This window comes from Crocodylus porosus, unplaced genomic scaffold (assembly GCF_001723895.1).
Source record: "Crocodylus porosus isolate Cpor-Errol unplaced genomic scaffold, CroPor_comp1, whole genome shotgun sequence".
Classification (NCBI taxonomy): Eukaryota; Metazoa; Chordata; order Crocodylia; family Crocodylidae; genus Crocodylus; species Crocodylus porosus.
In genome coordinates, this window is record NW_017728931.1 from 132,400,125 (window position 1) to 132,414,316 (window position 14,192).

At 48.0% G+C, this 14,192-nt stretch overlaps 1 protein-coding gene across 2 annotated transcripts in view; it reads right to left on the minus strand.

The window, feature by feature from the left end:
• The window catches only part of TMEM243 (transmembrane protein 243), a 46,604-nt gene that overhangs the window by 17,881 nt on the left and 14,531 nt on the right, over positions 1–14,192 (minus strand). Inside the window, exons 1-2 of one of the 2 annotated variants that reach the window (XM_019543664.1) lie at positions 10,469–10,523; positions 9,439–9,744 (exon numbers count right to left, since the gene is read on the minus strand). In XM_019543664.1, coding sequence (XP_019399209.1) covers positions 9,439–9,516 — 78 coding nt within the window. In that variant the 5' untranslated portion in view covers positions 9,517–9,744; positions 10,469–10,523. Of the gene's footprint in view, positions 1–9,438; positions 9,745–10,468; positions 10,524–14,192 lie in introns of those variants that run through there. The other variant, XM_019543663.1, reaches the window with a different exon arrangement.

The window sequence follows — 14,192 nt, forward strand, 5'->3', positions numbered from 1 at the left end:
CCCTGCCTGTGTTGCTGCAGCTGGTTTCCATAGAGACCCCAGGAGCGGTGGTGCTAGGGTTTCCATAGAGACCTGCCCCAGCAGTGCTGGCAGGGTGTGCGGCAGGGCAGGGAGCTGCTCCAGAGCTGGGGCTGGGATCTTGCAGCAGTGACAGCGTGGTCCAGAGCCAAGGCAGAGTTGTGACCCACTGCCCGCACACCCCGGCTCCAGACCATGCTGTCACTGCAGCAAGATCCCAGCCCCAGCTCTGGAGCAGCTCCCTACCCTGCCCCATGCCCTGCCAGCACTGGTCTCCATGGAAACCAGCTGCAGCAACATAGGCAGGGGCTGCTGGGAAATGGAGTCTGACTGCTGGCTGGATCCACCATTTTGCCCACCCCAGTTAGACAAAGATTTGTTTGGGGATAGTTTAGAAAGGGATTATCCTGCCCCTGGCAGGGGGCTGGACTACATGAACTTCAGAGGTCCCTTACAGCCCTATTTTTCTGTGAATCTATGACAACTCTGCTTGTGGAAATACAGGAAACGGGAAAAGGAGGGAGGGTCTACATTTGGAAAATGCAAGCAACCAAAAACCCACTCCAAAAATCAGTGTGAAGTCAGTCTATAGCTTCAAGGTGGTTAGCTGAAACTCAGAAATGATGACGGTGGAAGCAAAATGCAGAAAGGGACTTGGCGTGGAAACAGTTCCTGAAGAGATTCTGCTTTTCCCAAGGACAGGAGCCTTGGAGCTCTCAGACAGAGTGCACTGCCAAGTCCAGTTCTTCATGAAACAAGGAGCCAAAGACCACCTCAACTGAACCAAAGCATGAGATGTTCCTAGGAACCTGTCCAGCACCATAATGTCTGAAGGAGATATGAATGACAGGCATGAACATATGATACTTGGACTCAATTAGAGGTAGGAAAGTGGAGCATGGCAAGAAAATTAGCTAAAGAGGAAACAACAAGTTGGACTGAAAAGCAGAATTATCATCAGGCTGAAGAATTTATAGGATCATAGGAAGGTAGGGCTGGAAGGGACCTCATGAGGTTATCTAATGCAGTCCCCGATAGAGGTAGGATCATCTCCCACTAAACCATCCCAGCCAAGCATCTGTTCAACCAGCTCTTGAAGAATTCCAAGGATGAGTTACATGAAGAATTCCTTAAGGAGCAGTCCTCAGGCTAATACAATTTAAATATTTTCCCAAATAACCTTAACACAAGTATGACATGTTGCTTTTTGAAAACCACTGTCAATAGATGGGACTGGAATGTCAGAGAGCACCAAATGCCTTTGAAGACTGAAGAGTAGAGTAGAGAGTTGTCTATGTAGGGACTAATAATATCAAGAAACTCTGTCATAGGGCAAGAGACCATCAGTTGGAAATCTGTGATGAAGACCTGGGTATACAAGTTCAGAAGATGATTGTGAGATAAATGTTATCCAAATGTAAAATAAAATTTAAAAAAAAAGAAGGGAAAAAAAAATATGATCCTGGAGCATTTGAAGGGATTTATTTCTAGTGGAGAAAGGATACACCACTGGCAACTCTGGTCACCCACATTCAAGAAAGATGCAGAGAAAGGTTACTAGAATGATCAGCAGAGTAGAAAATCCACCTTGCAAAGAAAGCTAAAAAAAAAAACCTTAAACTGCTTGGCCTAGCCAAACAGAAGCTGAGAAGAGATTCAATGGCCCTCTTCCTCCAAGCACAGGGAGGAAGCAGAGCTACAGGACAATGCTGGCACACGAACAAGTTGGCCACGGTTTCTAACCATCAGAGCCCGCACAGTTCTAGACCAGCCTTTCATTAGTAGTAGTGAGACCAGAGCACTTCACTGGTTTGAGACCAGAGCTTTGACCAGTTTCTGAAAGGGGTTTGATAAGTTTGCATGCGAGAACGAGGAACTGAACTGGATTCAGGAACTCCATTCCTCAGGGTGTCCCCTCAAATACTTGGGCAATACTCTTTTGTTCATTTTTTCTTAAAGTGGGGGGAAGGGGTGTAGGGGAGAAGGAGCTGGGGAAAAGATATGTTCTCCAAAACATCCTGTATGTGTGACTGACGCACCTGGACCATACTGAAAAATCCCGTTTTGTACGTAGGGCTTGCCTGCCTTCTGTCTTGTTACCCTCTTTTTACTGTCCCTTATGATGTCCAACCAAAACCCAAGTTAACAGCCCAGGGTTGCTAAACCCTGGTGATCTTCTACTCAAAAATACTCTTGGAGAAGAGGTAGCCAGAACCAACGAATCAGAAAACTACTCCATCCACATAGCTTAGTTTCATATCCCTAGAAGAACTCCCAAGCTGAGCTCACATACCAGGCTGATTCACTGAATCACTGGACCTGCATGTTTTTATGCTTCCAAAACTGGACAATGATCCTATCCAGTATACCCTTCTGACAGCTGAACCTCCACAGTCCATTTGCCAGGCCCCTAAGACTACTGTCAGAGCTATAGACTTCTTGAATGTCGTTTCACTCAGGATGGAAAAAAAAAAAATTATATAAATTTATATTTTTTTCGCCCCATCCTGTGTGAAACTGCATCCAGAGGGGAGTTCTGGGACAGGATGTGTGCTCCAAAGTGATGAGGAAATGGAGGCAGTGGAACAGAGGCAGAATATATATATTTAGCTGTGTGGATGACACAGGCAGAATATTATATATCTGTCTATCTGCCTGTGTTCCACTGCCTCCATTTCCTCATCTCTTTGGAGCACACATTGGGCAGGGGTTTCTGGGATTTCCAGAATCCTCCTTCTGAAAAAGAGTGCCTCTGTATTTTGGAGGACAAACTATTTCTCAGCTCAGCTAGCTTCGATGTTGGTTAACCCCATAGCAAAAACCTTACTCTCTCTCTCTCTCTTCACTATTAAAGCCTTCTCCTGTTTTCTGTCCCAACATATTGCAGGAGAATATCTGCAAGGCCAGCATGGCTAGAAAAAGGATCCACGCAACAGTGTTCTGGTTAGATCTGAATGGGACAACACTGACTCTTTCAAGTCCAGAAAGAGAAGCTCCTGTCAGTAATCAAGATGTTACATAATGAGAGCAGGCTAAGAAAGGCTGGAGAGCTAAGATGTCATGCAGATCCTACAGGATTTAGATTTTACCCTGGATCCAAGACAACACAAAGAAGTCCAAGTCAAAGATAATGTCCAGATGTTAGCTACTCACTTCCAACAAAACTCTGTGTCCCCTGCAGTCTTTCACAGGCTTCTAATCATGGCTAAGTTTGCAGAGGCTTTCATATAACATTATATATAATATATTTCTTATATATAATAAAATATATCCCCAATTTCATGGCAAACCGCTGGCTCACAATTCTGGAAGTACTATAGAGAGTCTTAAGAATGTTTTAAACACACACACACAGAGGGGGGAAAGAAACATTTTCCCCTTAGAAATAGTTAAAACCTTTAAGCTAAAAATTCCACACCTCCCCCCCAAAGTGCCAGCATGGCACTTTGCTTTAGTCTGAACATTTACATCTGACACCATATGCAGGATACATTTAAGGTCTAGACCTTTTCCTGCACATTGGCGCTCACACTGTCTCTCTCCCCAAACAACTGTCTTTCCAAGTCATCCACACAGCTAAAAGGCTCATCTAAGCTTTCATCATCCCATTCTGCTCTCCGGCCTTGAGAACTGTAACCTTGTCCCACTACTGTTCACTCAAAATGTTGCTGTAAAGATCAATCGAGCCCATCATTTTAATGGTATCCCCTCATATTTGATGCAAGAGGAAGTGAAAGTCTTGTCTTCCCTTTCACAGCCTGTGCCCACCCTTATTCATCGTCTCATGTTTAGCGACTCCCCATTCTCAGCGCACCTCATTAGTGCCAAACAATCCCCTTTGTGTTTTCTCCCAGGCTGTCCCACAAGCTTAAGGAGCTCCCTGCAAATCCTCTTCCAGTTCTCCTTTGCCTGCAAATAACACACACCATGCTTAGCAGTTGTGGCCAATGCACCCGGCAGTTGACAACCAATACTGCACCACTGTTTCTTCACATTACCCTGTCTGCATGTCGTCTCTTGCCCACCTGGACTAGATGCTCTTTGGAGACAGGACAGTCTTCTGGGTTTCTGCACTGGCTCCTAGCTCCTGCAGCAATACAGATAGCCAGGCAAATGAAAATTGGATTTGTAAATGCAAAAATAAAGCAGCCTTAACTATGTGGAGTTACCTGTTCCCTCTACCCATAAGCTGTAATCCCAGTTACTAAGATTTTAGGAGTACCTTGTACCCGGTCTGTTCCCTTCAAATATCTTCCCTTCCCTTCCTCCTGTGGAGTCTGCCAAGCTGGCCTGGAAGTCTGCACTCTGCCTCCCTCATCCCAGAGCAGTTCTGCTGTAGAGAAGGCACAAAGCAGCCTCAGCGGGTTGCGCTGCGCTGTGCTGTGCTGGCATTCGGTCTTCGCATTGGAGCGCTGGGCAGTGGAGCCTTGTTTCCATTAGCCAGGCTTGTGCTGCAAAAAGCTTTGTCTTTCACTTTGCTGAAGTCACAAACTCTTCCAGCCTTCCCTGCCAACATCACCTGCACATACACAGGTTGCTTCCCAAGGAGCCTGCTCCTTTCCCTGTTCTGACCATTCTCCTCCCAAGGAAAGCTGGAATCACAGCCATGAGAAAGGCAGGATGTTGGCTGCAAGGACCACCTCTGCCACGCATGCCGCTCTTCGGATCTGCACTTCTATTTCATGGCAAAGCTGTACGAGAGGAAGGCTTCCTGCTTTAGGCCTTTTCATTTCCAAGCAGTCGCGGTAAGTCACCAGACACCACGTGCCCAGCACCAGCTGAGGCCATCTCACAGCTCGGCTACAGAAGACAGCTTTATTTAACTACAGCGATATTGTTAAAGCTGTACTACTCCCTGTACTACAATCGGTAGACTGGCATGGAAGGGTGTATAGCGATAGACCTTCTACTGCCGGGACCGCTCAAACAAACACACAGACCATCCAGCGAGGAAGCACGCTGCCAGCGGGCCAGAGATTTCCCTGCGTTCCTGACCTCTGTTTAAAGCCCCATGCTGGCTCCACATGTATCACGCTCTCAGACAGCAAACAAAAACGCACTTCCCAATCTGGGAAAGCTGCACACACTCTGAGCCACTAAAGAATTTTCCTCATCAGTGTTTATGTGAAATATGATCGGTGCGATTGATCAAACCATTCAGCTTTGGGTTTACTCCAGCACTTAGATGACAGCGTGTGAACACAAGCCCAGAGAACCAGAGAGCCCATACCGCAGAGCATCCCCCTCTGTGGACATGCTTATGTCGCCTGCAGTAGATTGGCTGTAAAGGGCCCACTTTCAGAGACGCTGAATACCGGCAGCTCCGACTGATTTGGGACGGAGCTACATTTGCTCAGCACGTCTGAAAGCCAGATCTGTGGTGCCTTTCAACCACAGTGATCCCAGCACCCTTTGTGGGCTCCGAGCCTGATCTTGCCCACCATTCAAATTACAGGTTGAGCCCCTTGTAAAGAAAAAGCCCTGGACCAAGAAGTCACTTAACTGCACCACCTCCAGAAGTGAAAGTCAAGCAGGACTGGTCACACCACATCCATACAGAAAACAAAAGTTAAAAAACTGCAGAAGGATGCAGGCAAGTACATGGACTTAATTGAGAATTACCCAGGAGACAGGCCTAAAGGTTCCCCCTCTCCCTGCCAAAAGAAAGACTTGGAAGAATACATAATATTTCATCCAGAACCCAAGACAGGCCATCTCTTTTTTGTAAGCTGATTTCAGCTCGTTACTGAATAACATTCATTACAGGCCCTTTGTATAATGAACCCTAGTTATTCCCAATATCTCTAGCCCACAGAGAATTTTTTCACGAAGCAATTCTATCCCCCATCTTTCCTCCTTTGCAAGAAGTTCATCCAAAAAAATCCCATCAGTCACACTCATCAATTGTGAGCCAGCGTGAGGCACTACACAGCATAGTTGTCAAGCAACACGCTCTTCACTCAGCCCCATTCCTACATCATCTCAGAGCCCAGATCCATGATGACAATAAGAAATGTAGATTGCTCTGCAGTGTCCAAGTGCTGCATCTCAGCCCCTTACAGCAACCCTCCAAATACTGTTACCACTGCAGTTGTACAGTTGTCAAAAAGAAACACAGACTTCCCTGTAATCCTGCACACTAACTGAATAGGAAAAAGGAGAAGGTAAAATGAGCTAGACACAAAGAAATCCAGGTCAAGGTGGATGTGTGCCAGAAGGGGTCAAAGACTTGGAAACTCCAGCCACTGGATAAGTGGCTGCCAAGTACAGTTTTTCATCTATAAGTGCTAGATGATGGACCTGTAATTAAGTAGTAAGAGCTGAAAGTACAAGTTCAATGCCATAATTTAAACCTGGCCATTCTGTCATGAACACCAGCCAAGTCCAATGTAAGGAAACCATATACTGTAATGGGGTGTGAAGAGTTTAAACCACCCCCAAAAGGAGTTTGTTGCAGGGTTGGGGTCTTCCATGAGAGCTAAGTCTGGAGCCCCTGATATGCCCCTGGTAGGAAGGGTGTTTTCAGTATGGCCTGACTTGTAGTATCAGAAGTTGAAAGTTTGGGCAAAGTTATGAACAGCAATTTGTGACAAAAATCTTTTCTGCTGGCTTTTGCCATCCAACAAAGCAAAGACCTTTACCTTTAATCCTCTCTTTCTCCATTTCACAGATATTCGCTACCCACCTACCCCATTTGGAGCAGCTCAACTGATCCTTCTTGATTTGTCCATGTAACAATGGCAGAATAGAGAAAGCTCCAGGAAAAGCATTAGTTGTGTTCAGAAAAGAGTCAGTCAATAGGTACATTTTGAAGAGGCACTAAAACATGGTGGTGAAGGTGCCTTCTTGAACCTTACTCCAGACTCATGCTAAAGGGCTTCCCCCCATGTGGTCTAGCTGTAAATGGGTACCTGCCTGCCTAGCCACATCAACTCCTTGTGTGCTGTTCACTATGCATGCTGGTGTCTCTTAAAGGCACACGTCTGATCTGTCATTAGGCTCAGGCAGAGCTCTGGCTTGGTTTTGACAGATCCACAGCTATCCTAGAGCTCACAGTATGCACACCATGGCCATCCAACAGAAACAGAACTTCCCTTCTGCTCCAGGCAGCACAAGTCCATATGATTTATGCTACAAAAAGAAGGGAAGTAGGCCGTGTAGGGCCTACGGTACAGTCCAGCCTACTGGATACAAAAGATACTTTAGAGACAAGCCACTGTCCCACCAAAAGCTTACAATCCACACCAGACAGCTACACTACAGTACGGTACAGGGGCTGTTCCAAGCACTAGAGAGAACAAATTTAGAGGAGGAGAAGGTGATGAAAGGAGCTCAGATGGCAGGTTCAGCAACAGAGCAGTAGATGTAAGAGAGATGGAGACTCCATCTTCCAGAGGTGCAGATACCCACTGCCCGCCCTGATTTCAGTGTGCAGAAGTCCTGAAAGTCAGGCCTGCAGTCTGCAGCCAGTTGTAGGCCCCAAACTTGCACTGTCCTCTCTGCACGGAGACTTCTGCAGGCGACAGGGGGAAGAGGATTAGGACTAGCTCGAGGTGGCTGTTGTGACAGAGCCATTTGACAGGTGCAGAAGCAAGCACCTGTGCTCAAGGGCAGACTTGCACTTACTCTCTGTGTTGTCTCAGGCCATGTCTTTGGCTGTGTTCTGCTTAGTCGCGACCACAGAGTCATAAGCAACGGACCCTTCTGAGTCCTTCACGCATTTAAAATGCAACTTTATTTTTTGTTACCTTTAGGTGAACTGTACGCACTTTAATCCATTTAATTGGATATTTAACAAGCTATGATCTGTATAGGTTAATAGTCTCTAACACCTGGAGGGAGAAAGCTATTGTATAAATGGAGTCTTCCTCCAATTGTATCGTCCAAGCTAAACACCTCTGATGCCTTTTATCCCAAGACATATCCATTCTTGGAACGCAGGAAAGAAACTTCTATTTTATGTATATATTTAAAACGATACTCCACCCCACCACATTTATACACGCCGTTACATCTTTTAGTGTAAACATCCTTCTAGATCTGGGCGCAGGTCTGTGCCAACAGATGCTTTTCCAGTTCAACGGCAAAAGGAAAACAAAAACACAAAAAGTTTGATCTGCAATCTTTAGATACATATTTCCTTTCTCTTTCTTCAAATGAAATTTCAAAGAGATTTCATTATGCAAGTAGAAATGCTTCGATTTTGATATTTTCAAAGCAAAGGCATTTCAGTTTTGCAGGGCCTTTCTAAGATTTTGAGCACTTCTGCAATAATTTGCAAGTAGTCTAGTTGACCCGATTCTGCATTTTGAGAAATACAACATTTAACCCAATAAAAAGGAACCCAACCACTTCAGAGCACAGCATATTTAACTAGGAACAGTACCAGTACTCTTCTTACAAAAAGCAGTTCCTCTATTTGCTTACAACAGATCTAAAATTACATCTAAACATTTGCATAGCACAGCTCAGGTTCAGAATGCTTAACAAATAACTATTCTTCAATTCAGTTCTCAACATTGCTCTGTAACAGACGTTATCACTATTTTACAGGTGGTGAAACAAGGCAGAGAGAGAAAGCAAGAGCAACTAGCTCAGGGATGAAATACTCCTAACATGAAGAATTACACATCCCCTTCCCAGTCTCCTGGGAACTACCACCCGAACAAAATCCCAGGAAAATCCAGAGGCTTCTAAAGTAATTTGCTCAGGAAAATGTGCGATGACCACTCCGCACAAGAGTCCATTATTAGACGATTCAACAACATGATCAGCAACTGATACCATGCGCTACGCATACGCAGTCGAGAAAGTCAAGTTCACATTACACAAATCACACCATTAAATCTGCAAGAAGGCTCTTTGAGAGCCATGCGTCTCAGCCCCGTGCACGGGACCCTAGAAAGGCTCTTTGAACGAGTCCAGCGACAACCTCTCTTGGCTCAAACAAGTCTCCTTCTTAGCCCCCAGCCTCCCTCACCTTGGGCCTGGCCTTCGCCGTGAGCTCACCGCCAGCCGGATCCACAGACATACAGGTAATGCTAGGGGTGTAAAAGTAATTTCCTCCCTGTCAAAGCAGGTTAATGTCTCAAGACAGAGCCTACCTTCAGTGACTCCTCACAGACTGAAGGTACTTAGTGAACTTAATAAGCGTGTTGTCAGTTCTCAAGATTTTGGTGTTTGTGTTAAAGTCTAGGCTTTGGGACCGTGAAAAACTTATATAAAAGAAAGCTGTGTGTGTGCACACGCGTGTGTGTATAAAATAAAAAAAAATGAGCTAAGTTTTTCACAGTCCTGATAACACCCAAAATACAGGCTCTACAGATCACCGATTCACTCTAGATCAAAGTAAGAAAGCCCCCTTTTATCAGCCAGCACTAGATGGAGAGATTTTGGAGAGCACCAAGACTCCCAGCTTACCCTTGCTGAAGTTTCTCCAAAGAGAGGTCTGTTGTCCAGCCCGCTGGTCCCGTAGGTCCTGGTCGTAAAGTCCTCCATTTTTATCTAAAGGTCAGTTTTGTCGCTCGCACAGAGAGAGATTATCTCAAAACCAAGTCATCCCTGTCTCAAGAGGCTTTACGCCCATGGCACAGTATGTGCGAGCCAGTTATTTATGGAAAACGCATCTCCTAGCATGGGGCGCCGCGCACAACTTGTGGCTCAGAGCCAGGCAGCCGAGCCTCCCCTCCAAGCCTCCGCTTTCTTCTTCATGATCAGAGACGGCTGCTAGAAAGAAACGGGAGTGAGCTGAAGCAGAAGCTGCGGTCAGACCCAGGGCCCGGAGGCGCGCTCAGGCTGCTTTTATGTCTTCTGATGGAACTGCTCAGGGCTGCTAATTACGGAGGACCACAGCAAAGCCCCCAAAGGCTCCTTTCTCCGGCAGCCCAGCCCGGCGCCCGCGGGGGGCCCCGGCCACCAGGACCCGCAGCGCGGGAGCGCCGAGCACAGCAGCACAAGCCAGAGCTTTTCTTCTTGCAGCTCCACACAGCTCGCTGGGGGGGGGGGGGTTAACAAATAAAATAATAATAATAATAATAATAATAATAATAAAAAAATCAGCAGCATCAGAACTTGCTGTCAGGAGCAATTCCGGCACGGATCTGCGGCTCCCATCCGCCGCCTCGGCTCCCAAACTTTGGGCCGGGTCCCACTTGTTTCCTCCGGACTCCCCCCCGCCCAGGGATAACCCCCTGCTTCCCGCAGATCCGCAGCAGCAGCTGCAGCTGCAGCTGCAGTGGCCCGAGCCGGGGAAGAGGGAAGAGAGCCGGGCGCTGAGCCCTCCCCCACCCACCCAGCTCGATGTAGCGCGGGGGGGAAGAGCCGCAGAGAAACCGCGGAGCAAAACAGCCCCGGGCGGCGCAGAAACGCGCCCGGGTGCCCCCCCCGCCCCGGAAGCACGTGCCCGGGCGCCGAACGCTCGCGCAGCCAACGCTCCATCGCCGGGGCTTACCTCCGCCGCCGGGGACGCGAGCACAGGTACCGGCTGCCCCGGGCCCCGCCCCTCGCCCCGTTAATATCCTCCCAGGCAGTGTCGCAAACCAGCCCTCCCTCGCCCTGGGCCGGCCTCCGCCGTGAGCTCACCGCCCGCCGGATCCAATCACGGCCCTTGCTGCAAATCCTTATTCCCTTTCTAGCTGCGAGGGAAATAGCGCTTGGCGCACCAGGGACAACTTCGGATGGGGCACGTGAAGAAGGACTTCTCTTAAGGAGGAAGGCAGGGCAGATGTGCACCTTCACAGACTAACCAACCGAGCTTTCTTCCGGTTCACTTTAAGAATGCCAAGATCAAATGTCCTCCATAGGAGGTCTATATTGAGCAGATTCTTTTTGGTATTGGGTGGTGGAACCGGAGCGTGCTCCATCCACTCCATGCATTGACCTGGTATTGCAGTGCTTCCAGGACCGGTGCAAAAAAAAAAAAAAAAAAAAAAAAAAAAAAAAAAGCCATTATTAGCGGTAGCGGGGGTAAGTGTCTTGATCACGGCTACAAATGATAATGCAGGGGTTTCATTTTGACAGTGCACTGCACTTTTCAAAACACATAGGAGAAGGCTGATCTAATTTGTCCTCTCTGCGCCGGCAGAGTGAGTGCAGTAGGTCTGAAGGGTGAATGGGACCAAAGATACCCGGGTTTTCTGTCAGGTCACACCAGGCTTTTATGCCACTGTGACTCCTTGGAAATCCGTGGAGTCACACTGAACTAAAAGTGGTGCAATCAGGGGGAAATCTAGGCCTAGTTCTCGACCCATTTTTCTTCTTGCTTTCTTGTTGTTATTATTTTCGACAGATATTTTATAGGGGTCTAAGAAGCAGCCTGTAAGTCAAGAATTGTTTCCCTTGATGCTATAATCTCTGGCACTCGGAGACAAGATGAAAGCTAATTACTGTGCAGCAAGCATCACCATCTATACCTGCAGATACTTACTACGCAGTAATTTGCCCTAATCACAAGTAAATCGGCTACCTGTAAATACTAGTAGCAAACTTATTTCCGATTACTTACTGCATGTGACGGTGTAAATGTGCTCCTGGTCAGTAGGGGATGAGAGATTGCTTTCTGCCCCCACGAGCTGCCTGCTGCCAGGGCAGGCTTCACCACCGGAGCCTGGGCAGGGACAATGTCCCTTTGCTGTGGCAGCAGGGAGCTCCTAGTCCCCATGATTGGGATTGGGATCAGGGAGATGCTTATTTCCCAGCCCCACCCTGCAGTTTCAGGGCTGGGAGGTTCTTAGCAGGGGCTGGGAGCTCCCTGCTGCCAGGGCAGAAGAACATTATCCTTGCCTGGGCTCTCGTGGTGGAGCCCAACCCAGCAGCAGGCAGTTCCCATGGACAGGGAGCAATGTCCCAGCCCCTTCCAGGAGACCGCTGTCTCCTGGCCCCATGCTCCCTGCCAACCCCTGGGCTAGCACCTAGGGGAAGCCTAGGGCTGGCAGGGGCAGGAACAGACTGCTGCCATGAGCAGCAAAGCTGCTCCCACTTCCCTGCATGCGTGCCCGGGGTGGGTTTACTCTAGAGTAATTTGCTGTAGAGTAAAGCCATCCTGGAGCATTTGCACATGTAGATGCACCCAGTAACTACCTAAAAAGAGGAAGAATAAAACAGTTTTGTGCCCAGGCCTACTACTCTGCACCTTCAGCCCACGCAGAGGCAGTGTTGCTACTCACTGAGATCTTATCAAATATCTTGCTACATTTGGTCCTGTGCCTCAAGTCCTAGATCCTGGAGTCATGAGAGCTGCAGCTTTTGGTCATGTTTTAGAGGAAAGTCCCACCCGTTAAGTGTGGGAAAGAGCCTAGAAATGTGAAATCTTAAAATCAGAAAGCAAATAACCCCCTTCTCTCCCAAATGGATAATTGTGTAATAGGTCATCAGTCTAAGAAAAACGTGAGATGTGGGCGAGTCTGACTCATGATTGAAGGGAAGGGTTTTTTACAAACGCGTGAACTAAGTCCTGTTTCACTTCATGCACCCAAGCGCGACAGCTGCATATCTGCAGTTTTTGGCACGCACAGCTTGGGAGTCAGCTCTGGCTTGCAAGTGCACACATGCCCACCAAGCATGCTCAGTAGGGCTGTACTCTATGGAGTACATTGCCACATTGTATGTGGCAACGTACACTTGAACAGATAGGTGTGTAAAGTCAGATTTCCAAAATTACAGCCAGGCAAAAACCCATGCTCATGAGTATTAGATGGTGGAGGAAGAGGCCCTCCCCTGGTTTAGCTCAGTAGACTAATGCAGGGGAGTGAAACCTAAGGTCCGCAGACAAGATTTGGCCTGTGGAGCCCTGGGCTCCACATGGCACATTCTGGCCCTGGCTCAGAACATGGAGCTGGTCTAGCACAGGCTGCATGCAATGCCTGTGCCAGATCAACCCTGAGCATTGGCTCAAGGGCTGTATCAGGCCCACAAATCATCCTTATGCACTAGAGCTAGCATGCAAGGCTGGTCCAGTGTGGCCACCACATGCAGCATAGGCCCTGTGGCCCCATACACCACGTGCTGGGCAAACCCCGGGCTGTAGCTGGCAGGTTCTGCATGTGGTAAATGGGACAGGACTGAGCACACATGCTGCATGTAGCACAGGGGGACGGCCTAGGGCACATACTGCATGAACTGCTCTTGCCAGACCGGCCCTGCATATTGGCTCTAATGTATGGGGCCAGTCTGTGGGTCTCATGCAGCCCAAAGACCAGCCCTGTGGCCCTCAGCCAGCCCAGAGGGCTGAATGAGTTTGACACCCTTGGACTAGCAGTTAGGCCATTTGCTCATGAGGCAGATAACCCTAGTTCTAGGTACTTTCTCACGCAGAAGGGGGTTGAAGCTGCTTCCCAGCCAAGAGAAGGTGAGGAAGAAGAGAACAAGGCAGAGGGGAGGTGTCTCAGTGAGATGAGTTGTAGCCTGGGTCCTTGCTCCCAATGCAGCACAGACTTCCTCACTACTCTCCCCTGATTCTAACCATTGAACATTACGGTCTCTCACAACATTTTCGCAAGCAAGCTAAGGACGTATGGGTTAGATGAATGGATTACAAGGTGGATAGAAAACTGGCTGGATTGTCAGGCTCAAAGGGTAGTAATCAATGGCTTGATGTCTAGTTGGCAGCCGGTATCAAGTGTAGTGTCCCAGGGGTTGGTCTTGGGGCCATTTTTGTTTAATGTGTTCATCAACAACCTGGAAGATAAGATGGAGTGCACTCTCAGCAACTTTGCAGATGACATCAAGCTGGGGTAAGTTGTAGATACACTGGAGGGTAGGGCTGTGATTCAGAGAATCATAAATTCATAAAAGTCACCTCAACAAATTGGAGGCCTGGAACAAAAGAAATCGCATGAGGTTCAACAAGGACAAGTGCAAAGTCCTGCACTTGGGATGGAAGAATCCCATGCACTGGTACAGGCTGGGGGCTGACTGGATGGGCAGCAGCTCTGCAGAAAAGGACCTGGGGGTTACAGTGGACAATAAGACAAATATGAGCCAACAGTGTGTCCTTGCTGCTAAGAAAGCTAATGGCATCCTGGGCTGCATTTGTAACATTGCCAGCAGATTGAGGGAAGTAATTATTCCCCTTGATTTGGCACTGGTAAGGCCATATCTGGAGTACAGGAAACCCTCACTGTTCGCAGGTTCGGCATTCATGGTTTCAAATATTTGCAAATGCTGAACCCACTTCT